This window comes from Pocillopora verrucosa, chromosome 5 (assembly GCF_036669915.1).
Source record: "Pocillopora verrucosa isolate sample1 chromosome 5, ASM3666991v2, whole genome shotgun sequence".
Lineage (NCBI taxonomy): Eukaryota > Metazoa > Cnidaria > Anthozoa > Scleractinia > Pocilloporidae > Pocillopora > Pocillopora verrucosa.
This window is the reverse complement of record NC_089316.1, coordinates 21,309,282-21,335,147: the sequence shown is the minus strand read 5'-3', so window position 1 is coordinate 21,335,147 and position 25,866 is coordinate 21,309,282. Positions and strand designations below refer to the sequence as shown.

Below are 25,866 nucleotides of genomic sequence, written 5' to 3'. Positions count from 1 at the left end.
CTGTTTCACTATTTATACGCCAAGTTTGGATAGGGCCTCATATTACATTTTTTAACTTTTTATTTTCATTAATCCCGAGTGTAGCACAATGACATAAACATCCTACTTTTTTATTTTGTCTTTTTTCCTGATGTGATGGTCGTTAAATCATCGCCTGCTTAGGTTGATCGAAGGGCGCTGACAGGACTGGGGAGAATGAGCATAGTTCCTTTGTCTATAAGTCCATATTAAACCATGACCAAACTATAGGCTTTGCGCTTGCGCCGCGAATCAAAGCGGGAAAAAAAACAAAAACAAAAAACTCCCGAACTTACAGTGCGCACGTGGAACTCGGGTAAGTAAGAGATGTGGGTTATTCACTTATTATATAACCAAAACTAAGGAGACCTCATGTGTTACTTAGGTGTTTTACACCACAAAAGAAACACACATACCGAGAGCATAGATATATGTACAATACATGTAGGATGCTCACTAGAGAGGAAATTTAAGGCATACAGCTGAAGTGTGAATTAAATTTACTGTGAAGTCATGTTCTTGTGCTAATTGTTGGAAAGGTTTGAAACACCCACCTTTCAGTGCAGGTGATGATGATAGTGTTTGTGTTGTTGGAGATGACACAGATCTTTCACTCAGTTGTGACAAATCACCCTCAAACTGATCTTTTCCCTGGCTGAGGGACTCCATTGGTTCAGCTCTCTCCTTCTTCTTTGTCTTGTTCTCCACACTTGGTGGTTCACAGCTGGTCTTATTGCCTGGTTTTGTTCTGACAAGCTCAAACAGAGCGTCTTCATCTATTTGGATTAGGGAAGGGGTGGGTAGGCAGTTTCTCAGATACTGACATTGAACCAATATTTAAACAACAACTGAGAGTAAAAGGATAAAATACTTTAACTCCCATGAGTGACCAAGACAGAACTTCTCCTTACAATATCAATACAATATCATGCAGACAAGTGATGAGAATAAATACAAATATCAACCAGGGGATTATTAGTTGATCCAAGACCAAATTCTCCAAACCAACAACACAAGAATTGTATGACAGACAGTACAGAGAATTACTATTGAGATCTTGGAAATAAAAGGGTTAATCAAAGCATGCATTTTACAATTTTTTTCAATAAACTGTATCTGCAGATTTTCCTTAATTCAAATAATCGTCATTTTCCTTTGTCTTGTATCTCTCATTAAAATTTGAAAGGATGGAAAACAAACCATACCGAGCTTTGAGAGAAAATAATAATTTAACTATCAGAAGAAATCAACATGTACCTTCTCCCGAGAATATCCATACATTATCCAGCAAACAGGTAATGAGAACACTAAAACTCATCAGGCACACGTAGTTGTGTTATAATGATCTAACAACAAATTCTCTTTATTAATTTACAGAAAAATGTCTAGCAGATAGAGGGGAGAATTAACAATCAGATCTTGGTCTTTGAAACCTACCTGAGGAATTTCCTTTGAACCAAGTGTCCTGGGACCATCTCTTGCCATAAAACTCTGGTGACCAGATTTTTTCTATTCCAATGAGGGTGGAACTGCAACCACTTCCTCTGATTTTAACATCTTTGGTTTTCCTTTGATTGGAGTTTCCTTATCGACATCTTTTTTATCCTTTTTCGGAGTAACGATTTTCTTTGGACTTGGTTTTGAGTCTCTAACTGGAGTTTCTGGAACTGTGGCAGCTTTGGCAGCCAGTTTGCTAAAAGGAGTTTTCTTTGGTACTTCCTGAAAAGTCCATGAATAAAATTTGAAGTGAACAAAAGTTACATGTATATCAAACATTCTAACAGCTGAGAGTTGTCCTTACAAGGCAAGAGTTGTCTCAAATAGGAATGTCGATAGTGAAGGACACTGCTGCTTTGAAAAATGGAGACAAAGAGGCAGCATCTTCCTGGATTGTCAAAGTTAAAATCTCCAAAGATGTACCTAAAAGTTTTGTTACCACAGTTACTGTTTAGTGTAAATTCTAGGTACAGTAATGGTAGTACTTTGAGTGGTTATAGTACTGAAAGTGATGTTTTGTTGCAGGTATTGTTAGCAACAAGCATCTGAGTAAAAACCATCTAATTTCATAGGAGGACAGGTTTACATATACAACTGACATGTACCACTAGTTAACAACTTTGAGTAAACTTTTGAATCTTATACAAAGCCAATTTAGTCATATGAATAAAGGGGTAAGTTTCTAAAGAAACTGTGGTGCTGTGTTGGTGGGAGAGTATAGCAGGTAATTTAGTGTTAACAACTGGGTTGAAAATGTAAATTAGCCACCTTAAAGGGTAAAAAAGCTGACGTATCGAGCATTAGCCCTTCGTCAGAGCAATGACAAAGGGCTAACGCTCGAAACGTCAGCTTTTTTACCCTTTACGATGGCTAATTTACGTTTTCAACCCAGTTGTTAACACTAAATTACCTGCAATTTAGTCATAAAATGTTACTGTTTCATCTTCAAGTACCTTATTCAAGTGCTGAAAGACATACCATACACATGCAATCATATTGGATCCAATCAATTCTGGTATCAGGGTAGCACGTTTAAGCATTAATAATACTGATTGATTTTGGACCCATAAAGGATGGTGATCAAAAGGCTTACAAACCTTTTTTGTCTCAGGGGAAGGCTTTTTAACCTCAGACTTTGATTCTGGGAGGTCTTCCTTTCTTTTCTTTGATGGTTGCTCTATTGTGTGACGGTTGACATTCCCATTTTCTCTTCCTTCTTTTTCTCTCCCATTCTTGTACTCTTCTTTTCTATTCACTATGGAGTCTTCATTTTCTTCAGACTTGTCAGATCTCTGATCAAATTGAAAAAAAAAAAAATTTTGATGGTTCTACAGGGAATCAAGGTATGATCATTAAGTGGGCTGAGCTCTGGATAAAGCTTAAAATTTGCACTCTCAAGATTGATTAATTTTCTAATTTCTTGTATCAATACAAATTCACAGTCAAGCAGCAAGTTAAAGAGAAGAAAGAAATCATCAGACCAGAAGATATTGTTTGAGTGAACACCATATTCTCAAAGATATTGTCATAACACTTGTGTGACAGACAGCAAAGAGAATTGATTTAAATAGCTTAGAGGCGAAAAGACTTATCCCCATGGTGTCGTTTTTGCCAAAGCTTTTCCTCAGTTGGTCACTACCCATTAATTTAACTGAAGTATCAAATATAGTAATAAAGAGTGATGCATGTTACCTCTCATTAACTCACTGGACCTCTTTAGAAGCTAGCTTTTCTGTTTGTTTCGCAGACTTAATTTCTAAGGTACAACTTCTTCCTCATCTGTAGAAACCACATCAAAATACAATTAAAGCACTCTAATATCAAATTTTTATTAAAGGTACAGTGGTCTGATGGTGAGTGTGCTCAATCCTAAATGAAGTGGATGACTTTTTCTTCTTTGGCAAGCTAATACATAGGCAAAGTTAAGGATCAGGTGATGTAAAAACCTGACTTTATTTTACCTCAAGCTCACCTGACTCAAAATATTTTCCTATCCAGCCCTCCCACTCTTCAATAACGCCAATAAGCCAAATTCACAAATTAAAAGTTTCTCACCTGTTTATAAAGCTGTTAATCCAACAAGTTTGGCTCTTTCAAATAACCTGAAATTCATCAGGAAAACGAAATGGTCTGTCAATCACATTTAATTCATATAATTCTTCATTCATGGGTCGCATTTAAATAAAGAAAAAACTGTTCAGATGGAAATGGAAAGATAATGTCACCTTTCATCAAAATTCATGAAAAAAAAAGATGAAATCATGATTTCCCTGAAAACAAACTCTCCCAATCACCCTTCTCGTAAAAAGTATAGGGTACCCTCAATAATTAGACATAATTTCCTCACCTGAGTCCAAGCTGATTGGTCAATATTCTACTTTTCATAGCTTTTGAACTCTCCTCCTTCTTTACTGATGTGGCTTTTCTAAAAGAGACATGAATGAAAGAGAACCAGGTTCTGAATACACCTTGACATCAGTATGTATATTCTACATACTGTTCCCTAAGCATTTTCTGAGGCAATTACAAGGATAATTTTTTAAAATAATCAAGAGCTTTTATAGTTGGTGATCATTTCCTTGACTCTTGATTCAGGGGTGATATTAGGGTCCAAAAGTTTAACCCTTTAACTCCTAAGATCTGATTGTTATTTCTCCCCTCTAGCTGCTACACGTCTCCTTCTAAATTAGTCATGAGAACTTGGTACTAGATCAAGATAGCAGCTTCTGCTTGATAAGTTTAAATATTCTCATTACCTGTTTGCTGAATAATGTGTAGACATCATAAGGAGAGGTTTCATGTTAATCACTTCTGGGAGTTAAAGGATTAACTACAACTGTATGAAATGGAACAAAATTCAAGAAACAAATCACATAACTGATTTTTGGAGGAAGAGGATCTTCATCAGAATCTAACAGAGATGTAAGATTAATTTAGAAATAGGGTCAGGACATCATTGAGATGTTGTACATATCATGATGTGAATCTTTTTACACCCTAATTTATTTAGCCTCACCTAATTATCTCAGGCAGGGAGACCACTACAGCTTTAGCCAATTAGAGTGGATCCCGTGTTAACAATGACAAGGCCAGACCCCCTCCCCCCACCAATTCCCAGTAAACAGGCCAGACCACATCACAGTAATCTTGTGAGTGGGTTCTTTAATGTCCCCTGCCTAACCAAATTGACTAATTAATAGAAGCAGGAGATGGGACTTACGGTTTATTCATCCTTATCTAAGAAGACTAGAATGTCTCTCCATTTCTTGACATTGTAGAAAGGTAGCACATTCTCCTCAGTTATTTTAAGACCTTGAGTGTTGGTCCAGTCTGGGCTCGAACCCTCGACCTCCTGCACAATAGTCCAGTGCTCTAACCAATTGAGCTAACCAGGAGGCTGTTTCTGTAATAATGCAAATTACATTCAGAATTGACAAGGACACTGTACAGCACAGTACCTCATTAAAACAAAAAACAGAGGTGTAATAGTTTGTGTAGAGTCTCAACATCTGTTCCTTTTGAAACCGTTCATGTTCACCCTAAAACATTACCTGAGTCAATAATGTTTTTTCCTTTCTTCTTCCTCTTCTGATTTTCTTTTGGTTTTTGTTTTCAGGCAACCCTGTTACAACCCTGTTTAGGGAAAAAAAAAAAAAGGCAAAACATAGTAACTTATCAGCCTCACTCAGCTACCCTGACATACTCTGACAGACCATTGAAAATTATACCTACAAAGTTAGTTAACACACATTAACACACCATTTCTCACATTCCAGTCCAGAAAGATACCTTGGGTTAGATATATGTAGTGGGATGAAACTCTTAGTTAAAACATGTTGTAAAATTATCTACCATGTGCAAAATTAAAGATTCATGACAAAGGAAATTCTACCATGCATGGCAATAAATACCAATTTTAGCGAAATAAGGTGTCCCCCCCCCCCCCCCCCCATCCCCAGGAGAAGATAGATGGGAATGTGAATCGCAGAGTACATAGATACACATGATGATCGATTCAGTCAGACAGGGGCTGTGATATGGGCAGATCTTTTCTCCGTCACCTCTGAAGTCGAATTCCCTGATAACACAAATAAATTTCTCTCTCAAATGCTACATAATCCATTACTTACCTTGCTTTTCGTTCGGCTCTTTCCTACATCATGTTTCGATAATGACTTCGCAGTAGAATCTTTGCCGCGCTTATTTTCTACTTTCGAAGCGCCTTGTTTCGCTGTCTTTCCAGCAGAGCTAAAGAACGATCGAGTATCCTGTAAAAAATATGTAATTACAATTAAAACACCGGTTAAAAGACTGCAGCTGAGAACTTAAAGGACTCACGAACCATTTTAGTATAGTGACACGTTCACATTACTCTCCTACATTTCTCCGCCATCTTTGAAAATCCTCTATACTTCAGTCAGCGGTCACCAACCTAGCTAGCTTCCAGACTCCTGCTATTTCTCTTCCGCTAATTTTTTGAGACAGACATTAATAAGATAACCATAATCTAATTCAAATTCACGGAACCAAATAGAGTTCCTCATATGAAAGGAGCTTTCAGACGAGGGAGGTTAAACCACGTGCAATTGCCTCGATGGATTGCTTGGAAAATGGCAAATAGATCCTCGGAGAACACTTCTCAGGGGTACGTACTCTGTTGTGGTGTCGATATTTTCATGAATGCGCTGTAGATTCATGCAAGCTCGTTCTGCGATTTGGTTCTTTTGTTGCGCTGTCGTCTCCTCGAGGTATATGGTTTGTTCATTGAAAAATATTCAAATTCGCAGCATGAAATTTGCAAAAAGTTATTGTGCAATTTACAAGATGCTAAGCATCGATGTTCGTAGTCGATGAATAATTCGATTGCGTGACATGACACCTTTCCTGAAAAATATCTCCTTACTAAAGTTGCTTTGCAGCATGTTTCTGATTGGAAGATAATAATACAAAAAGGTTTTCTTTGAGGTTTCAGTAATAATAATGGTTGTTCTGTTATCATTTGTGGGATTTGTGGACTGAACTGACTGGTTCATCTTTAAAGGGTCATTGGGATTTTCTATATCTTTTTAAGATTGGTTTTTGTGCTAAAGAATGTCGGTTTTTCGGATTGGGTGTTCGTTGCAGTTTGCGGATTTTCCGTTCTTTAGCATGTGGTTTTCGGTTTTTGACTAAAATACCTGTCTAATGGGCTTCGGATTTGGTGTTCAATGAAGTTTTCGGACTGTCCTATTTGGATTCCGTTTTCTCTTCGATCCAAGCGGCCATTATGCTCCTCCACTGATCTCGAATAGCCGCGAAACCTCTGTATGCTCCACATGTCAACACCGTATCGGATCGATTAGGGTTTTGCGAACTGGGATGTGAAAAATTATCGGTTTTGACTGTTTTGCATGCGGTTGTCGGTTCTGGTCGAATTTTTTTTTGGCGGTTTTGCGGTTGTGGATGATTTTTGCAAACGGCTTTGAGGTTTCTAATAGACCCTCTTATCCTTCCGCACAATGGAGTTCTACACGGATTCTTGCTTTGCAAATTGAAAATCTCTCTTTCCAAATATACAGATCTTCCTTTTCGTTCTGTTCCGTGTATTAAATTACAGTAGGTCTTGTTTAGTTATTTCCTCTGAATTTGTGAGGAATTCTTTTAATTTTTAATTTTTAATTTTCTTTTTAATTTTTCTGGAAATAAAGTGCTGTTGTCTTTCTCACATCACACTTGAGTTTGGGACTGAAAGTGAGAGGAATGTAGGCTGAAAGCTGGGGTGTCTGTGTCAGACAGCTTGATCCTGCCTTTGTCTGCATTATCATGTATTAACTTTTTAATTTTCCATTCCAGCATGAATTTTTAATGTTCTGTAACACCTTTTTTTCTTCTTGAACACTAATAATATAACAAATTTATTTTCATCCAAAGATGTCTTTGTAATTTTGTTTTTTGAGCCATGTTAATGCATTTTCAATCTCGAAAATTATCAATTTAGGTGCCCCACATTTATCAAAGAGAGTCTGTTTGATCTTGGCTGTCTTCCTCTAGCTATAAGTGAAATATCGGAGTAACTTTCATCAAATAATGATGACAAAATTGTTTACATGTCGCAATGATTTGATTTAGCGCCCTCCTTCCAATAAGCACCCCTTCTGGAATATTAGTGCCACTCTCCCTCCTGTTTTAAGTCAGAAAGTTTGAAAGGTGATACTGTTTTGCTAAAACTTCATCTGTAATTTCATGCTTGCATGATTGATAATAATTATTACGTGTATTGCTATTTTTAAGCTTTTCATCATTTTTACACTGGCCTTTGTCAAGCAAAGGGTAAAATCTGGACTTCAAAACTGCGATGGATATCCTGGTTTGCTGATGTGAGTACAGAATTGATTAATTGAGCAAAAAGGTCAAGGCTTATATTGAAGGTCAGCAACATATAGTCTGATCATTGTGTACTTTTAAGTAGTTGTACCTAAGTTTAAGTGACACCAAGCTACATGTACTTTTTTTTCAAAAAAGTTGCTTCTTGTAATACTGTAAATACTGCTAGTAAATACTGCTAGTTTGGGTGGCATGTTCATGACTCGCTCTGCTATAATGGGGTTTCATTTTCAATACAGTTACTAAAGTGGAGACTAACACATTTTCATGATTTGGAGAATTTTCATACATCAAAGTAAGGATTTACAAATAGGAAGGTTCAAATTAGATTGAAATGTACCAGAATGTTAATGCACTGAAGGTGAAAAGTAAAGTGTTCTTAATTCATGTAAACAAATGTGTCACTTCATTTTAGGATCATGACCTACTTAAAAGACTTGGTAGTAGCTAGATACATGTATCTATAAACAGAAATTGACTAAGTTGGGACCACAAAAATTACATTTCTGGTAAAGTGACTCAGCAGATGGTGTATATAGTTGGCCACAGAATAGACTATAATGGGGCAGGTATTCTGAGAGGCCAGCAACACATGGGTAGATGGGATCACAAATATAACACCTCCCGTAAAGTGACTCACTTAGCAGATGAGGTGTATAATTGGCCACAGGGTAGACTATGATGGGGCAGGTTTTCTGAGAGGCCAGCGGTATATATATGCAGCAAAAATTGACCTAAAAACTCCCCCACCCCTGATCTATCAGGAACTTGTGCCATTTCAGTCAGAATATAAACACAGTACAATAATATAAGACATTCCTTTATTGAATGGGTTTAATGGGAGTGTATTTTTAAGTGAGCTATTTGGGTGCCACTGTTTTACCAATGTATATGTGGTTTCCTTTCAGACCATTTGATTTTCTAAGTGGTTTTGGCAACATTCATCTTTGCTGTTATGTTTGGAGCCACTTCCAGCACATGCCTGAATATGTTTTTACAACCAAAAAATGGAATTTTTCAAATGCCTGACCCAGCTGGATGGGTGCAGGGTAAGTGGTCATACCATGCCAACCTGATTTTGAACAAATTGAGTGTTTGTTTGTTTTTTTTTTTTGCTTTTTTTCTCTCACTGTTAAAATCATTTTAGTGACTCTAGTAGCTATAGGTCAAATCAGTTGCCATGGGCCAGTATTAGTTTATGAACAAATTTTAACATAGTTATATGGAATTTAACATACAGTTTAAATGACTAGGAGCAAATACATGTATGGTCAGCAGTGTTTTCAGGCGTTTGGTTTGTGTCTTAGGCAGTTGTTAGTATCCGTACAGCATTTGTTGCATTCTACAGAGTTTGCAGCAGTACTGCTGTGGATGTTAGGGCCCTGGGGCCATCCTCATTTAGTGGTATACCTTATCAGTGCACGCATTGTTCCACCATGTGCCTGTGTTGTGTTTGCTGTTCTATAGCATGGAATTCTTGTCCTTGAAGATAGCATTTCTTGGTCTTTCCTCCCCTCAAACCTAACTGCAGGGTTTCTTTTGTGGGGTCTATTTCTGCAAGCTGCCACTTTAGCATTGGGTAGGCCAGTTGGGTGTTCTAGCACCTTGGGATGTGACTGTAGGTGCAGCTCATGGGCCCCTTGGGCGCCTAGCCTCCATTTGTGATGTGGGTGCGAACTTGATATTGAGTTATTTATTTATTTATTTGGAATATTTAGACAGGCTGGCTCACTTGGGCTTTTAAAAGCAGGTTGAAATGTGGGCCTCTATAAATGATAACAAGGCCAGATGACCACACTGGGAGTCACATTTATTACTCTTTGTTGAAGTCTGTGAATTCTTTTATTCTTTAACTCTCAAGATCTGATTATAAATTAATTCTCCCTTCTTGCTGCTGCACATTTGCATATTCATCAGTTATGAGAACTTTTCTGTTAGATCAAGAAAACATCCTCTACCTGATTAGTTTGAGTATTCTCATTGCCTGTTTGCTGGATAATGTAAGGGTATTATATTATTTTTATTATTATTATTATTATTATTATATTATTATTATTATAGGGAGAAGTTACATTTTAATTATTTCTGGGAGTTAAAGGGTTAATGTCCCCTGCTTATAACCAGTACAGAGAAGATCTAGGAGAGTATGGGGCCTGTGGTTTATCATCCTTGGCCAAAATACTAGAACGTCTAACCATTTGCAGATGTTGTATCAAAGACAGCAAATTCTCCTCATTTATTTTAAGACCCTAAGTGTTGTTGTGGTCTGGGGCTTGAACCCTCAACTACCAACACAGCCGTAACACCTTCATGACGTAAGAAGGAATGACAAGGACACATCCAAACCAGTGGCTAGATACTTTAATCTCTCTAATCATTCTGGGCAGCATATGGCACCTTGGGGCCTTTCTCTACATCTAGGCAGTTTGGAGGGCTACAAAACTCCAGAACAAAAATTATCTTTCAAATAGGTACTCTTAAGCCCCACGGTATCAACAAATGCTTTTCATTTAACTAATTTATTCTTGTTTTCTTGTCACCATATTCCCACCAATAGCATAGCTCCATTTTCTGCATATAAATACACACACAAACCACAATTCCTCCAATTGCTTTGATGAAGGGCTATTGTGTTCAAAACATCAGCTTTTAAACTATACACAGTGGCCAATTTATAATATCAACTCAGTCAATAATACTAAATTTATACCCTGTTATACTCTCCCATTGACGCAGCACCACAGTTTCTTTAGAAACTTACCCCCTTTACCTGCACAGCAGTCCAGTACTCAACATGAGCAAGAGAAAAAAAATTTCTCTGTTTTAATTAGTTTTTCAGAATATTGTCACCCTTCTTGTATACAGGATCCTGTTCTACCCATTTTTACCTGTCTGACAGCTGACAACTGACTGGTTGGGTCCTTGCCGGGATTTCTTTATGTTACAATCAGGTGAGCTAGCTATGACTTTGTTTATGAATACCAATTTAATCAGACTGAGAGTTTGTTTTTTAATTATCAAATACAGTTCTCAGAACTCTACAATTGCCAATACTTAATTCAAATATTACTCTAATGTGGAATACTACTCTTGGCTTTGAAATAAGTGATGTTTGTTAATTTCGGACCATATTTTGAAGACATGTCCTGGTAAATAGGGAACACAGCATGGCTTACAAGAGAAACAATAGACTTCTCTCTGCTTAATTAACCCTATCAGCCCCAAGGGTAGTAAGCAAGTAAGTTCTCCCTCCAGTAATATTGCTGAATCATTCATTAAGAATTAAAAAAAAAAGATTCCTAACTCAAGACGCTCTGATTACAACATGAATTCTTCTTATCAGTACTAAAGGAATTATATAGTGAAGAGTCTAGAGAATATGGATATTGATGTTAACCCTTTAATTCCCATGAGTGACTAAGACAGAATTTCTCCTTACAATATCAATATAATATCAAGCAGACAAGTGATGAGATTAAAGAAAAATATCAATTAGGGGATTATAAGTTGATCCAATACCAAATTCTCCAAACCAACATCATAAGAACTGTATGGTAGACAGTAAGGAGAATTACTAATGAGATCTTAGGAGTCAAAGGGTTAAGGTGTTATACTACTGTAGAAGTACTTTATCAAAGTGATTGATGAAAACTAATTGACAAGGAAAGCAAACCAGGGTAATCAATTTTCTTAGATTCTAAAACAAATATGAGACTTGTTTGTTCTTCGCATAGGGGAATCAATTTTATGTTTATTGTATTCTATTATAATATCCGATCGTTTGAACTGTAAAGTTGTTGGGGCTTATTTCAATGCAATGCAAAATGTGCAGTGAACATAATAAACTGACCATCCTGTGTCTAGTTCAGATATGGCGGGCATTTCGATCGACCTAACAACCATAAATCTGTAACGAGGTTAGTAAGGGTTACCTCAGTTCTAATATGTCACCAGGGGTCGTAGATCCTTTTTCTTGTTTAAAAAATAGTCAATAATGAGTTGGAATTAATGGATATTCTGCTCACCAAGAAGATAAATATAGGCATGCGTAGCATGCAAGAGTTATTATTTTGGCTGGGAGGGTTAAGATTGGAAACTTTGTGTTCCTAACACTATCAGTTCTGTAACAGAAAAAGAGCATAACTTCTGAAGTAACGAAAATATCACATTACTTCACCTTAAGAGAAAGGAAAAAAATACTAATTTTTGGTCTATTGTCTCTATTGTCTAAAAACCCCCAAGCAGAATTAAAATGTATCCGTGCCACGTAATATTTAGTGGTTTGACAATGAATACGCGCGGATATTTTGCGATTTGCGTGGCATTTTCCAATTCCCGCATGTTCGAGTTGAAATGACAAAAAGTGAGCAAAATGTGTACTAGTATCATATGTTAAACCAGTGATTAAGGGATGTGTTATTGCACTGTTATTTCATTTACAAGTACTTTTGAAAAACATCCTACAGCCCTATCAGAGCATCGATCATACGAGAGTGCGAAACACGAAAATAATGGAAACGAAACAATATGAGTGTTCTGCATAATCAATAAAATCATCGAGTACATTTAAGAGTTTTGATCGTTCATAGCAGCCATTTTGTTACTCCGCGTTCCGTCCGCATTTTTGCCCTTACAGTGTAATACTAGGGTAATTTTTTTGTATGATATGGTCTTGATCAACATTTTTCTTTAAACTAAAAAAGATTCATCACTTGCAACCTCGCCATCGCCATCCCCACCGCCATCGCCGTGGCCATCCCTAGTTTAGCAGCTGGCATGTTTTCTAAAATAGTTATTTACCGTTTTTATGCATGTCGCTTTTCATGATCTTCCCTCTTTACAAATGTGACAGACATCAGTTTTTGTTCCAGGCAAAGGAGTATGTTTCAAAATTTGGCGCAAGAATTATTACCAGAAAGAGTTCCGTACAGGTATGTAATTTCATTACTTGAAGGCTTTTTAACTTTGATATATGTCTTTAAACCATAAAAAGTAAATATCTGACCTTTGAGGATAAACCACCATCAAGCGATACAAGGTGGAAATGCTGAGGCTTAAAAAATAATCCAGGTTCCCTAAAGAGTTCTTTAGCCAGTGAAAACCCTGGACACAATTGGGGGCCTCCTCCTGCCCGCATTTTGACTATAAATTGTATATTTGAGACTGGCTGGTTGATGAGCTTTAAATATTTTATGTAATTGTCTGAGGTTGTAACTGTGTTTGAAGATTTCACCTTAAAAATCAAGAGCCTCACAAAAGACAAGACTGGCATGGAAGACGTTAAAACAGTACAGAAATCGTCTTTGAGGTGGTAGAGGCCGTCGAGAAATTTGCTCTTAATTATGGAAAGTGACACCTGGGTGGAATGAGGCCTTCAGAAAGAATCGTTTTTTCCAAAAATGGGTGAGGTTGCGGCCTTCAATCCTTTTTAGTTTCTAAGTCTATTCCTGTTTCTTACTGACTTGCTGACTGACCCACTGAGTTGTCCAATTCCCTAAAGCTAGATAATGTAAGAGCTCAACTATAAGCCCAACTTATTAGAGACGTTATTGTTGGATGTTATCGATCATCTGTTCTTTTAATTTGTTGGATACTTTGATTTTTTGCGGTGCAAAAGGAAATTCAAGGTATTCCTGAACAATCAACAAGAGAGAATCGGAATCCTTCAAATTTTGAAACCTTTCTTCTCGCTCTGTTTATTGAAACTTCTCTTAAATAATAGATTGGTGAGTAACACTTTACTAACTGAAATTGTCAAATCTTACAAATACTTTCCGCTTACTTCATACTATACACTGGGCTCAAAATTGGCCTATCGTTTGCGATGCATGTATATGCAAAATTTTTTAACCGTACTCTTAAAAACTCCCCAATGAACTCTATAGCTCTCCAACGAAACCGTTCGAAGAACGAATTGAGTTTTTGTAAATTTAGTCCGTCCAATGGTGCTCATTGAAAAAGCGTTGTAAAATGGTTGAATTTGTCGAATAGCCGTTAAAGGGCAAATATAAAAACAAACAATACTCGTCCATCAAATAAGATCATAACATATTTTGTTGTCAAGATTCTGTTGATTTTTTAGCCATATTTTGCGGTGTCTTTTAATTCAATTTTGTTATGTTCTGCTGTGCTTACTGTCTTCAGTGTGTTGTTTTGTGTGTTTTGTTGTTATTGTTGTTGTTGCTTTGTCTCATTGATTCTTTATGTTTTTACTTTTATTTCACCAAAGATGCTCGTCAACCTCTCCCTCAAATTCGACTGAGTGTTTCTATGTCCCTTGGAGCCGGACAGATCATCTTTCTAGCCAGAATAAACGCCACAGAAAACAAAGTTACTGGCCTCTCTTTCTATTCGTGGAATGAATTCTCTTTGCACCGTGAATATCTTGTCGAAAGGAGCACGATAAGAATACGAAAACTCGTCCTTTCCACAGGCTGCCCGTGTTACAATAGCGGCTCTAATGCAGTATTTCTTGATGGCCGCTTTCTGTTGGATGCTGATCGAGGGAATTTATCTCTACCTCTTCGTTGTGAAAGCTTATAACATTAACACCAAGATGTACACGTATCACGTGGGGTAAGTTTATTATTTTAAAATATGCACCGGTAACCGTAACCATGCTTTCGGATCACCAAATATGATGCTGACATCTAGCGAAGTGTTACGGTTTCCTTCCTTTCTTTTTGGATAGGTCTTCCAATGATCATGGTGGCCATTTCACTTGGCATCGCTGCTGGAAAAGAAGGGTTACAAAGCTATACGAGTGGTAAATAGTAAGAAAGAAAAACAACGGTTTCTTCTTGTTCTTCTCCTTTTAATTCGTTGCATTTAATTCTTTGTTTTGTTTTTGCATATAGTTTTAAATCGATATCATTTCATTTGTGTTTCTTTCTTGTGTTTCACTTCTTCGAGTTTAGTTGCTGGCTTTCCTCGACTAACAACCTGATCTGGATATTCGTCGCCTTTGTAGCTTTCACTGAAATTGTGAGTTTATGATTAGTGTTGGTGATTGTGATTGGTATACCTGGACTACTTGCTACTAAAGATTTTTTTCTCTGCTCTGTAAAAAATAATTTAACTATTTGTGACATGATCCCACAGAATATTTACAATTTTCCTTTTCCTATTTACCCACAACAAGCTTTGGACGTGGCTATTGAGGGCCCTTTATGATGAGAAAAACCTGTTGAGACAATGTCCTCACAGGCATAAGATAGCTTCATAGACTCTCCAACTTTTACTACATAGTATGAAGGGAAAAAAATTCCTTCCTTCCTCCTTCCTGTTGATGGTTTCTCACTGTTTCACATTGATATATTAAGATATTTTTTTCGCGCAAGAATAACTAAAAAAAAAACATTGAACAAGAAGAAAGGAGCAGGAAGAGTAAATTTATACAATTTAACACGAGGCCTCACTTGGCGTAGTTCATTTAGTGTAAAGACGTTCGTGATTTCTTCAGCTCATTGTCAGAGAATCGAAGCTCAAAATCTAGGTCCCACGGTTGGGAGTTCTATTCCCTGTAAATGACTCTTTATCCCAAGCTTGTTACCAAACTAGTAACGTCTCTGTCAAGGATCCTCTCCTGCTTTGCCTATTCGATAACTATATATAAATAATCAATTTATTTCTATTGTATTCTTCAGCTCAACTTCTTGATACTCCAACGAGTCATAAGGGGGATGACCAATTTGTTGCAGCCAACAGGGGCAGACAACCATTTTCAGCAAATACGGTAAGATTTGCAACATAAGACTAAAACAATATAGCCTCCTGTGAGTCTCTTTTCGCCTAACTTCCTCGCTCATTAACCTGTAAGGCCTTACGATATCTAACTAAATGAAAATTCATCGTCAAACGAAACTTGAGGAATATTTTCTTTTAACTCCTAGAATTGGCATCAAAGTATGCGTGCTGATGATTCCCCTGCTGGGTGTCACGTGGCTATTCGGTCTTCTCTAGCCTGTGCATAAAGCTTTCGCTTACATCTTCACCATACTCAACTCTATTCAGGTGAGTGTTCGATGATATCTCTCAAAAGCATTCAACCTCTATTATTATGTTACTTTCTGATCAAGTGAGACACCGTTACAATGGGCACATGATATGTTTTTGGAATTGTGAAAACAAAAGTTTTTAACCATGCAAGAGAAGACAGACTTCTTTTTCAATTATAAGATATGTAATTTTCCTTCCTTCTTGAAAATCTCAATAGATATTTGACTAATTTGTTTGCATATTTAGAAATTAATGATCCCGAAATCATCTTTATGCTGCAGGGTTTTCTGATTTTCGCTCTACACTGCAAGCGAAACACTCAAGTAAGAAAAAACATTAAACTGATTATTAACTCCATATCATCAAGTTTTAGTGCTTTGATAGATATCCGAGTAGTACTGCTAAGAACCATATTTCATGTTGCTTGTCTATCTGCAGATCAGAGAGCGATTCAAAAGAAAAATGAATATCGTTTTTCTATCTTCTTCAAAGGACAACTATACAAGGAAGAGCTCACAGGTCAATCCAAGTGAGGTTGGGGATATAAAGGCAGTTGAATTGCAGTCTTTTCTAAATTTGAATCGAAATCGCACTTAACTGGATCCAGCCAACTGGAAATAATAGTCAGTTACTTGGTACAAGTACTTACAGCGATTAGTCGGTTGCGATCGGTCTGAGTTGCGATCTGCAGGTAAAAGAGGTCATTCCGTTCATCTTTGTTTAAGCACTCAACTAGTTGTAAACGTAACCTAACTTCATGATTATAAGGTTATTTTCTCGGCAATCGGACATTTTCAGGCAAGATTCGACGAAATAAACCAATCTATTTTTTTTTTTATATTTCTAATGGCTCAGTATGCTGACGACTATCCTTCGAATAAGATTACAGTCTGCCACAGACGAGGCGGGAATTTATGCCAGGAAATCATGACTCTTCTTTCTTAAAAAAAGCACTCTAACACGCAGCTTTAATAGAGTGTATTTATGTTTTGATTCTTGGACGCGAACTCTCTGCGCTTACGGCATGATTATTTCATATTCGGCGTTTTACTTATTGAGTTTTAACAAATTTTTCATCAAACATTATTATTACTATTAACAATAAGCTATGGATAATAACTGAATATAAGTTTGTAGAAATTTCGAGAATGCCTAGTCATGCTGATATGCATACCCAGGAACTTTCTGCAGCATTTTACTGGGTTTCGTAGTTATGATTTAACACTAAAAATATAGTTGTGTTGTAAGCTTCCAGAATTTTCTAGAATACTTTATACATAAGGAGTCGGGAGTGTTGTCGGGAGTGACTGACTTTTCAGAAAGCAATACCGAAAGAGAGCTACTGTAGAAGATTGTTAATTTAAGGGAACTTTGGAGACAACTGTGAGATCGTGTCAATGGTGAGCTAAGATATAGTTTTTAGTTGGCTTCAGTAAGTTTATTTAAGGATAATTGTTCTACTTCCCGTTAAGAGTCGCTCATTGTTGAGAATATTACAAGTTGTTTAATTAAGTAGTCGGGTTTGTTAAGGCCTATTTACACGGCACGACTTTGTCGCATGCGACAAGCTTACGACAGGCCTACGACATGACTTAAGAGTCGTAAGCGAGTTGTAGGTTTGATTTTCACGAAACAATTCGTGTCGTAAGCCTGTCGTAAGCTTGTCGCATGCGACAAAGTCGTACCGTGTAAACAGGCCCTTAGAAAATAATGCTCTTTCTGTCGGTTAAATTGTACCGTAATGATACTAATAGTACTAGCAGCTAACGCTGACATTCAAATTTGTTGCTTAATGAATAAGTAGATGAATACGTAAATGTTTGAATAAATAAACAACTAATTTAGAAAGAACAGAAAAAAACCCCTAGACTGGATCTTTTGTGGATCAGTTACATTTACCCATTTGTTTTCACATTCCTAAAATAAGGAGTATCGTTTTGAATCGAAAATACAACGATTAATTGGAATTAAATTGGGGCGATGTTAGGCGGAAACGGGCATAAACCAACAGATTATAAACTATTCGGTACAAATTATTAAAGAACGATTCAGGAACTTTTATGCAGCGTAAACAATTTAAAGGAAAAAGCTCAGCGACAGAAATGTGGAATATTTCCATGGGCCTGGTTTTCAAATATCACTACAGCGGAGACGTAGCAATGAAGAAGAATTTCGACAAGCAAGAGAAGGAGTCGATAATGTAGATGTGCGTAACAGTTTGCAACAGTCTAGGTTACGTCACACCCATTTATAAACAAATGTAAATGACGAAGCGTACGATTGAGACGGAAGAAATAAAAAAAAAGAAGTATTCTGAAATATACAATTATATTTCTCCCTACACCGCTCCAATCCGATAGGTCAAAACGCTTCAAGCTTCGATTGACTAAATAGATCGCAGCTAGGACTAGAGAATATTCGAGAATAAATAATCAATTATTCCATAAGCGTGGAGAGATACCAGAAGAGTAGAATGTCTCGCCCACAGAGCACATCACTATGACCCAAGAACGTCTCGCACAAAGAGCTTTTGACCCCACCGCTCCTTCTAAAATATTGGAATTCGAACATTTGAACCCAAAAGTGATGGTTTGCATGATAATAATGCGTATTAATTAACATATGAGCGAGTTATTCCATCAAAGTTAAAGGAGTACGAAGTAATTAGACCCACCAACTGAAACGTGCAGCATGTCATAGGCGAGATGAATAAATAATAATCATTTCCATTATTTTATGCATACGAACAGACGGCGTAATAGCTTTAGCTGCCAGTCGATAAAAAGAAGTTTGTTCGAGACAACTTTCATTTAGCAGAGCCCAAAAAGAAATAATCATTCTAAACATTAATTATTTTTGAGCTGCTTCTTTACAAAACTTCAACTACAAAAAGTGTTTTAATGCCGTGAGGTTTTCCGATTGTATTAAGAAAAACAATGCTCCGCATCTGATGCAAGTTGCTTTTGTCTATTGGTCCGTCTTTGACCGAAAAATAAAAATCGAGACTAACGCCATGAATATGCGATCACAGATCATGATTTGCATTAAACTCAAACTGGTACCAAAGCGTTTTATGAGGATGCCGCAAACTCAAAACTCTCAAGCGGGGTGAATCAAATTTAAGTGCAACGATAGCTCCTGGGAGCAACCTTTGCATATCTTGGGCATGATGAGGTGGATGATAGATGGAGCTGAATCCGGCAAAATTTTCAAAACCCTTTTAATATGTTGTGTGCTGGGTAAGTACGACGCTAGTTATTCCTGTTTGTTCTGCTCTAGCTACGAAATCTTCGAAACTGACTTTCCAATTCGTGAAATATTTATTTCCAATTTAAACTTAAGGAACTATAATAACGAAACATACTAAAAAACTCTACAAATCTCCTTTCCAAACTATTTGTTTATCATTAAAGCAAAACTTTGGGATCATTGTATTATCATTATTATTAGTTTCTCGATATTAATCGCCTTCCGTATAATGCCAAATGATTGTATTGTGTGATGAGTACAACTAAACCGGCAAAGTGTGCAAATTTTTTTTTAATAAGTTGTACGCTAGGTAAGTACCACCTTAATTATATCTTGACTTTCCATTTGTGAAATTCAGCCAAACGAAACTGAGAGGTGGCGGTTGTTTGACACTGTTAATTAAAACAAAACAAAACAAAACATACTCTTAAACTCATAATTCTTAATTAGAGAAGGCTATCTTATAAATCGAATTCTTGAAACCTAAAGTAACTAAAGATCAAATAGCACAGGCGAGACATTCATGCGGTGGTCATGTTATTTGCGTCATGGTTATCTGCACAACAGCTTTGGCAGCCATATTTAGGATAACAGGAACACAATAGCTTAGTTGCTATAGTTTTATGCCACTACGACAAGATGTTAAAAAGGGAAATACGTCTCGTCTTCAGATAGCTGCTGAACGTTCGACGCACTTAGACAAAAGATCGAACTTAATCATCAGGGTCCGCATAAAATGGTATTAGATTTTAACATTCGATCCGGGGTTTGGCAAAAAATGGTTGAATTGGTTTAGTTTTTCCTTTCTCGTCGATATCTGATTTTCTGAGCGAGCTGAGGTGTTAAAGTGACGCAGGTGTTAAACAACTCTTAAAATTCAACAGTTTCCATGTTTTAACATTCAACAATGGAACTCCTTACAGCCACATGGAGATTCTTTTTTTTTTTAAGCTTTATTCTGAGAATTCTGTCTTTGGCTTTTAATAAAGTCCTCTTATTCATAATGTTTAATGGATCACCCCGAAATTATACGAGCATCACGGACGATGATACTTTGCGGCTCATGTTCCTCATACCAGGGTCATGTACAAAGAATTCCAGCCTTAAGCCTTACTGAGAGCCTTCGGATAAGGCGCTATTCAAATATCGCGGTACCCAAACCGTTAGAGCTTTCAAACTATTGTTGAGTTATTAACACTGCTGACTGCTCGTCAAGTTGGACGCTATGGACAATTAAAACACATTTCTCTTTTAAATTATTCTTCTTTGTACCCGAAAGCAAACCCTATACTTATCTCATTGCTTTTACAAAAAAAATTAATTAAAAAAATAGGTTCCGTAGGTTCCACGGTCTGCTGATCCATAGTTTAGTAACACCATGAATATGGGAAAATCCTCACAAAATTTTGGAGACCAACCCCTCAAGATTCAAACTGTGCAGGAGTTTTAATTGAGCGGTAAGATTTGATACCTGATTAATTCGCTTAACGAAATATCGAATTGTTGCGAGCTAGAGCGAAACATTTTTTTTCATCGTTTTATAGTTTAGTTGCACTCCGAATAACCCGTTTAAAAATTTTGTCCGAAGGACGTTCGCGAGGGTCGACTGTATCCTTAAAAATGTTTCCCTCGTGTAACAAGTTTTGTATAGCTGGTTATTTAAATTTCTCAGTCTGCTCCCAGAGGAAGGAAATAAAAATCATGGGTAGATGTTACAGGGCATATAGCAAATAAATGCATTAGTACTAGTCTAACTCGAAATCTAATAACCTTTTTCATTGTTTCAAATGTTATTCTTAAGATAACAATCAATTTATATGCTCATTTTCTCTTCTACAGTCATCTTTCATTTGTTGATGGATTTGCCAGGCACAGGTAGGACAGTGTAATTCCAATTTTAACATTTATGTACCTTAAAATGAACGGAAAAAAGACAATATCTGACTGATTTCGCTGATAACTAGTCACAGACTTTGTGATTTAAAACGTAAGTTGGAGAGCAAAACAAAAAAGTCCAAGAATAACGGTGCCATTACCCTGATCACTCTTATTTCCACTTTTAAAACCTTGCCTAGTTCTAATTTTTGCTTCAGTTACGTAGAGGGTTTTGATGCTCATCGTATGTTATTAAAATTTATTGTATAAAAAAACACTTTCTCGTATCCATCACCAGCATTATTACATGACTGTAAATATATGAAAATCATGTATATGCACTGCGGTTGAAGAAAGGAACATGGAAGCGATGCACGCAGTTATGAACACTACTTAAGTAGTAGTGAATGTAAGGCCTGAAAAATAAAACTAGCTCCCAGTTGGCTTGTTAGCTCAGTTGGCATAGGCTGTACTGGTATCGGAGAGATCATGGGTTCAAATTCCGCATGTAACCGTTCATAACTGCTAGGATTGCTTTTACATTCGTATCAGCATTATTGTTATCATCATTATACATTCTTTCATTTATTTATTTATTCCTTTATTTTCTTCCCATAGAGTGCCAAGTAACCTGTTTCAAAAAATCCTCTTACATCTTTTCGAAATGGGAAAGAGTTTGGGATAAAAACAGACATATCTGCTCCGGTCAGGGAGGTGACTTAGTCTCAATCGAAACTGAAGAAGAATGGCAGTTTATAAATCGTGAGATTCAAAAACGTGCCACTTGGATTACTGGTGCGTTGCACATTGGTTTAGAGAAGAAAGGCGGGGTTTGGACTTGGCTGAGTGGAGAACAACTGAACATTTCGAAATGGCAAGTTTCTGAGTCAGATGCTAACGAAAAAAGGGCGGAAATATCCAAGAATGGTGGCCTCTTTAACAGTATTTCTCGGTATGATAAAAATAAATGCATTTGCGAGATGCGGGGAGGTAAGATCACACTTTAACCATAAAGTATATTATGTACTAAAACATTATAGTCTTGCAACAGTGTCATGAAAATTTCTCTTGTTTCTTAGAAGTAAAAATGTTGCTCACACAACTTAGCTCCCCTAACTTTTACGTGTAAGCGATGAATGAACTTTTAGGCGCGTATTAATAGTTGAGCATAATGCTCATGAAAATTTCCGGGACACATGTTTCAAAAAAATAATTTGATCACTCTAGAATTTTCCTTATTTTGCATGATCGCTTGCAGCTGGAAAAACAGCGATCGAAATTGTGTATCGACTACAGCTGGAAAACAGCGATCGAAATTGTACGTTTCACAACTTTAGTCCAGCGTGCTGCGGTTATTACAATCTAGCCAACGGAATTTTTCCTTGCCATAAGTTACAAGGCGTGTTTACTGAGGTCAGTGAGTGTATGCATGTTTTTTTGGACATCACGCATCTAAGTATTTTTTATTTTTATTTTTATTCAGATGTAAAATGAATGAAAGTTCTATTGATGAATTCAGTTGTAAACTAATACCTCATCTTTTAAGTTTCTGAGTTACTTCGAGTGAAGGTTTTCGTTTATTACGAACGGTTTTTAGGCTGCGTGTCAACCCATTAAATGACATATTTGCTACCAAAATTAATTTCAAAAACATTTTTTTGTGTTGGCAACCAAATGGATTGGAGAGAGAGAAAGAAGGAATTAATACATTATCAATGCGCTTGATTTGCTTTGAAATGATTTGCTTAAAATACTGCCCAGCCGGCAAAACGAAATAAAATTTATGAAAATGGCAACAAAGCTGAAGATGTACTCGACGACTTATGCAAGCGATACTGTGCCGTGGGCAGAGATAGGAAAATACAGAGCGCATAAAGAAACAATACGATTGCAAGATTTGTTACTGTGTCCTCTGAAAAAAGCAAATAATAAATACAGTTCTTTCGAGAAAGGTTGTCAGAAAAAAGCGTGTTGGAAGCGCTGCGCCGGTATCATAGTGGTCATGGGAGCAAATCCCATACAGGCCTGAATTTTTCAGGCCTTATTTTCACTACTGCTCATTAGTGTTCATTACTGCGAAGATCGCTTTTATATTCACGTCTTTATCCGCACGATACGACTTTTATATATTTACATTCGTTTACAGTTGTCATAATAATCAGTTTGTTTATCATCTTTATGATAATTTTTTTCATCTTTATCATTTTGTAGAATGCCCAAAAATAACTTTTAAAAACTCTTGGTACATCATTTCGGTATCTGGATGGTCCTGGAGCTGGAACAGAGTCATCTGCAAAAGCCGAGGAGGGGACCTAATTTCCATCGAAACCGAGGAAGAATGGAATTTCATTGATAACGAGATTCAAAGGCGAAATAATACGAACTACGACAATAGATGGAGTATTGGTTTAGAAAAAAGGGCCGAGAATTGGACCTGGGTGAGTGGAAGACCGCTGACTATTTGCAAATGGGGAAAAGGGGAGCCAAGAGGTGAACACAACGCGACTTTCATGTACAAGCTGAACAGTAATGGCGAACAAGGCGCGTTTGGTAGTATTAATCGTTTACGTCAGGGACACGCTTATATTTGTGAGATTGCAAATGGTAAGTTTTTGGCTTTTTTTTTGTCTTTTCGTTTGTTTGTTTGTTTGTTTGTTTTTTTAACTGAAAGGTACCACAAGCGCTTCAGCGTAATAATAACATTCTTTGCTAACGTTTGTGATACTCACGACAGAATTTACATAAAATCCTCTGACAGTCAGGATTAAGTTTAAACTTACCTTTGCATAAATGAAAATATGTTTTACACAATCTAAGTAGACGTTTTCATGATCTACATGTCTAACTTTTAACCCTGTGAGCAAAGAAAAGTTACTATCGCTATTACGAGTAACAACAACTATGAAACTTTCAATCATCAGTTCTTTTCATGCGGTTTATTTATCCTTTCGATTTAATGAAATGATGGTGAATACCAATCGCAAAAAATCATCAGTCCAATTGTTTTGTTAGATAAAAATGCGGGACGTTGTGAAGTGCGTTATCTTCAGCTAGTGACTCATGTCAGTTAAGATACATGCAAATTATCGTCTTATAAAATAAATACAAAAGACATGCAGACTTGTTTGTTCTTCGCATAGGGGAATCAATTTTATGTTAATTGTATGATATTTTAATATCCGACCGTTTGAACTGTAAAGCTGTAGGGGCTAATTTTAATGCAATGCAAAATGTGCGGTAAACATAAACTGGCCATACTGCTTCTAATTCGAATATGGCGAGCATTTCGATTGACCTGGCAACTATTACTCTGTAACAAGGTTAGTAAGGGTTACCTCAGTTCTCATATGTCACCAGAGGGTGTAGATACATTTTCTTGTTTAAAAAATACTGAATACTGAGTTGGAATTTAATTGATATTCTGTTTACCAAAAGATAAACACAGATATGCGTAGCATGCAAGAGTTATTATTTTGGCTAGAGGGTTGAGATGGGACACTTTGTGTTCCTAACGCTATTAGTTTTGTAACAGAGAAAGAGAAGAACTTTTAAAGTGACGAAAGTATCGCATTACCTCACCCTAGGGAAAAAAAAACTAATTTATCTGAGCTCACACAAGTATTTTGTGGTCTTTTGTCTCTATTGTTTAAAAACCCATAAGCAAAAATAAAAGGCATAGACGTCTACTGTTGTCTCCTTCGCAGCTGTTGCTTGGTCTCGTCATACATCGCACTCTAGTCCTCCTTGGGTAGAAAGCGCGTTGCGTGACGAGACCAAAGAGACTACGCTTACTGCAGTACCTTTGACAGGGAGAAAATTAACATTGCTTATTTCCAGTTAGTTGCCTGCAAAATGTAATTCCACATAATTTTACTACAAAAAGCAAAACCATGCCTAGTTTCTCTGAACTCATTCAGGTAGTGTGTAAAAAGCCTCTAAGCAAAAGTAAAATGCATCAGTGCCACGCTTAACGTTGTCTCCTTCGCAACTGTTGTTTGGTCTCGCCACACAACGCCCTCTATTCCTCGTCAGAGAGACGAAGCGCGTTGGTGATGGAATCTGATCGGTGGAAAACAATTCAAGCACCTGTAAAACTGCAGTCTAATGATTGGGAGTGGTTGACTGTTGTTTACGTAATATGCGACGGAAGTAAGTTGTTTGGCGTGAGTGTTGTGAGAAAAGGAGCAGGTAAAACACCTTTAAACTTAAAAATGATGCAACAAGTTAAATACAAACCTTTCATATCCCGATAAATCTCGACCTCAGTCGACGAGGCTCTTACCAAGGCCACAAACCATTTCACTTATCAAATGAGTCCAAAATTTCTGGTTTATGTAATTCTTTATGCACGGCCCCCAGATTCCATGACATCATTTACGAGAAAACAATACTCAATCGCTGTGAGATATCCAACTGCTATGACGTAATTGGTGCGAGATATATACCCTAATGCGGCAATCTGATTATTGTGAGATACATACTAAAAAAGCGACAGTCTGATTGCTGCGAAATAAATACCCTTATGCGGCGATCAGATTAGTGCGAGCAACACATCATTCTACACAGAAACATAATTACTTTTTTATGATAAAAATTGCGAAAAAAAATTATTTCCGGTGCAGGCGCAAAGCAGCGCTTAACTTGAATGGTAGTGCTGCTATGGTAGTGCTGCTCAGAACGAAACAATTTGTTTACTTTTTGGATTCATTAATTCCTCTGTATTGTATTTGTATTATTTTTTCAGCAGATCCAGCTCCTGGACAAAACTTTTTGCAGGACTCTTACCAAGACTACGTTGGACCACCTTGCACGCAACAATATGGTAAAAAGAGTTAGTCTCTGTAATTGTGTAAAATATGTCTAAAG

General features: G+C 36.9%; 3 protein-coding genes across 12 annotated transcripts; 2 read left to right on the top strand and 1 right to left on the bottom strand.

Moving 5' to 3' along the window:
• Window positions 1-1,527: 1,527 nt before the first annotated feature.
• On the bottom strand, window positions 1,528-5,908 carry LOC136280794 (nucleolar protein 58-like). The gene is made up of 4 exons (XM_066166490.1): window positions 5,888-5,908; window positions 5,646-5,783; window positions 2,613-2,807; window positions 1,528-1,737 (listed from the first exon to the last, which is right to left on the bottom strand). Exons 1-4 carry the CDS (start codon window positions 5,906-5,908, stop codon window positions 1,528-1,530), a joined length of 564 nt encoding a protein of 187 aa, XP_066022587.1.
• Window positions 5,909-6,019: 111 nt separating this feature from the next.
• Window positions 6,020-17,402, top strand: LOC131775310 (uncharacterized). 10 transcript variants are annotated; one of them, XM_066166847.1, is made up of 13 exons: window positions 6,020-6,160; window positions 7,786-7,922; window positions 8,787-8,927; window positions 10,778-10,829; window positions 12,750-12,809; window positions 13,105-13,281; window positions 14,108-14,454; window positions 14,570-14,651; window positions 14,796-14,862; window positions 15,525-15,613; window positions 15,771-15,891; window positions 16,158-16,199; window positions 16,315-17,402. In XM_066166847.1, exons 3-6 carry the CDS (start codon window positions 8,886-8,888, stop codon window positions 13,191-13,193), a joined length of 243 nt encoding a protein of 80 aa, XP_066022944.1. In that variant the 5' UTR covers window positions 6,020-6,160; window positions 7,786-7,922; window positions 8,787-8,885; the 3' UTR covers window positions 13,194-13,281; window positions 14,108-14,454; window positions 14,570-14,651; window positions 14,796-14,862; window positions 15,525-15,613; window positions 15,771-15,891; window positions 16,158-16,199; window positions 16,315-17,402. The 10 variants fall into 10 exon arrangements, with proteins under 10 accessions (XP_066022944.1, XP_066022940.1, XP_066022936.1 ...); XM_066166843.1 differs by lacking the exon at window positions 13,105-13,281 and having other exon boundaries at window positions 7,786-7,871; XM_066166839.1 differs by lacking the exon at window positions 13,105-13,281 and having other exon boundaries at window positions 16,369-17,402.
• Window positions 17,403-20,981: 3,579 nt separating this feature from the next.
• LOC136280793 (macrophage mannose receptor 1-like) lies at window positions 20,982-25,836 on the top strand. Its single transcript, XM_066166489.1, has 4 exons — window positions 20,982-21,000; window positions 21,619-21,990; window positions 23,212-23,604; window positions 25,745-25,836. The coding sequence occupies exons 1-4, from the start codon at window positions 20,982-20,984 to the stop codon at window positions 25,834-25,836; spliced, it is 876 nt and encodes a 291-aa protein (XP_066022586.1).
• The last annotated feature ends 30 nt before the right edge of the window (window positions 25,837-25,866 follow it).

Excerpts from the sequence above, each read along its gene's own strand:
- LOC136280794 (XM_066166490.1), bottom strand. The coding sequence starts at position 5,908 with ATGGCGGAGAAATGTAGGAGA. Across the intron at positions 5,784-5,887 it reads TGGCGGAGAAATGTAGGAGA|GATACTCGATCGTTCTTTAG; the intron begins GTAATGTGAACG and ends TATTTTTTACAG. Across the intron at positions 1,738-2,612 it reads CTTCCCCTGAGACAAAAAAG|GAAGTACCAAAGAAAACTCC; the intron begins GTTTGTAAGCCT and ends TGGACTTTTCAG.
- LOC131775310 (XM_066166843.1), top strand. The coding sequence starts at position 8,886 with ATGGAATTTTTCAAATGCCTGACCCAGCTGGATGGGTGCAGG. Across the intron at positions 8,928-10,777 it reads CCCAGCTGGATGGGTGCAGG|CTGACAACTGACTGGTTGGG; the intron begins GTAAGTGGTCAT and ends CCTGTCTGACAG. Across the intron at positions 10,830-12,749 it reads TTTCTTTATGTTACAATCAG|GCAAAGGAGTATGTTTCAAA; the intron begins GTGAGCTAGCTA and ends TTTTTGTTCCAG.
- LOC136280793 (XM_066166489.1), top strand. Across the intron at positions 21,991-23,211 it reads CATTTGCGAGATGCGGGGAG|AATGCCCAAAAATAACTTTT; the intron begins GTAAGATCACAC and ends ATCATTTTGTAG. Across the intron at positions 23,605-25,744 it reads TATTTGTGAGATTGCAAATG|CAGATCCAGCTCCTGGACAA; the intron begins GTAAGTTTTTGG and ends TTATTTTTTCAG.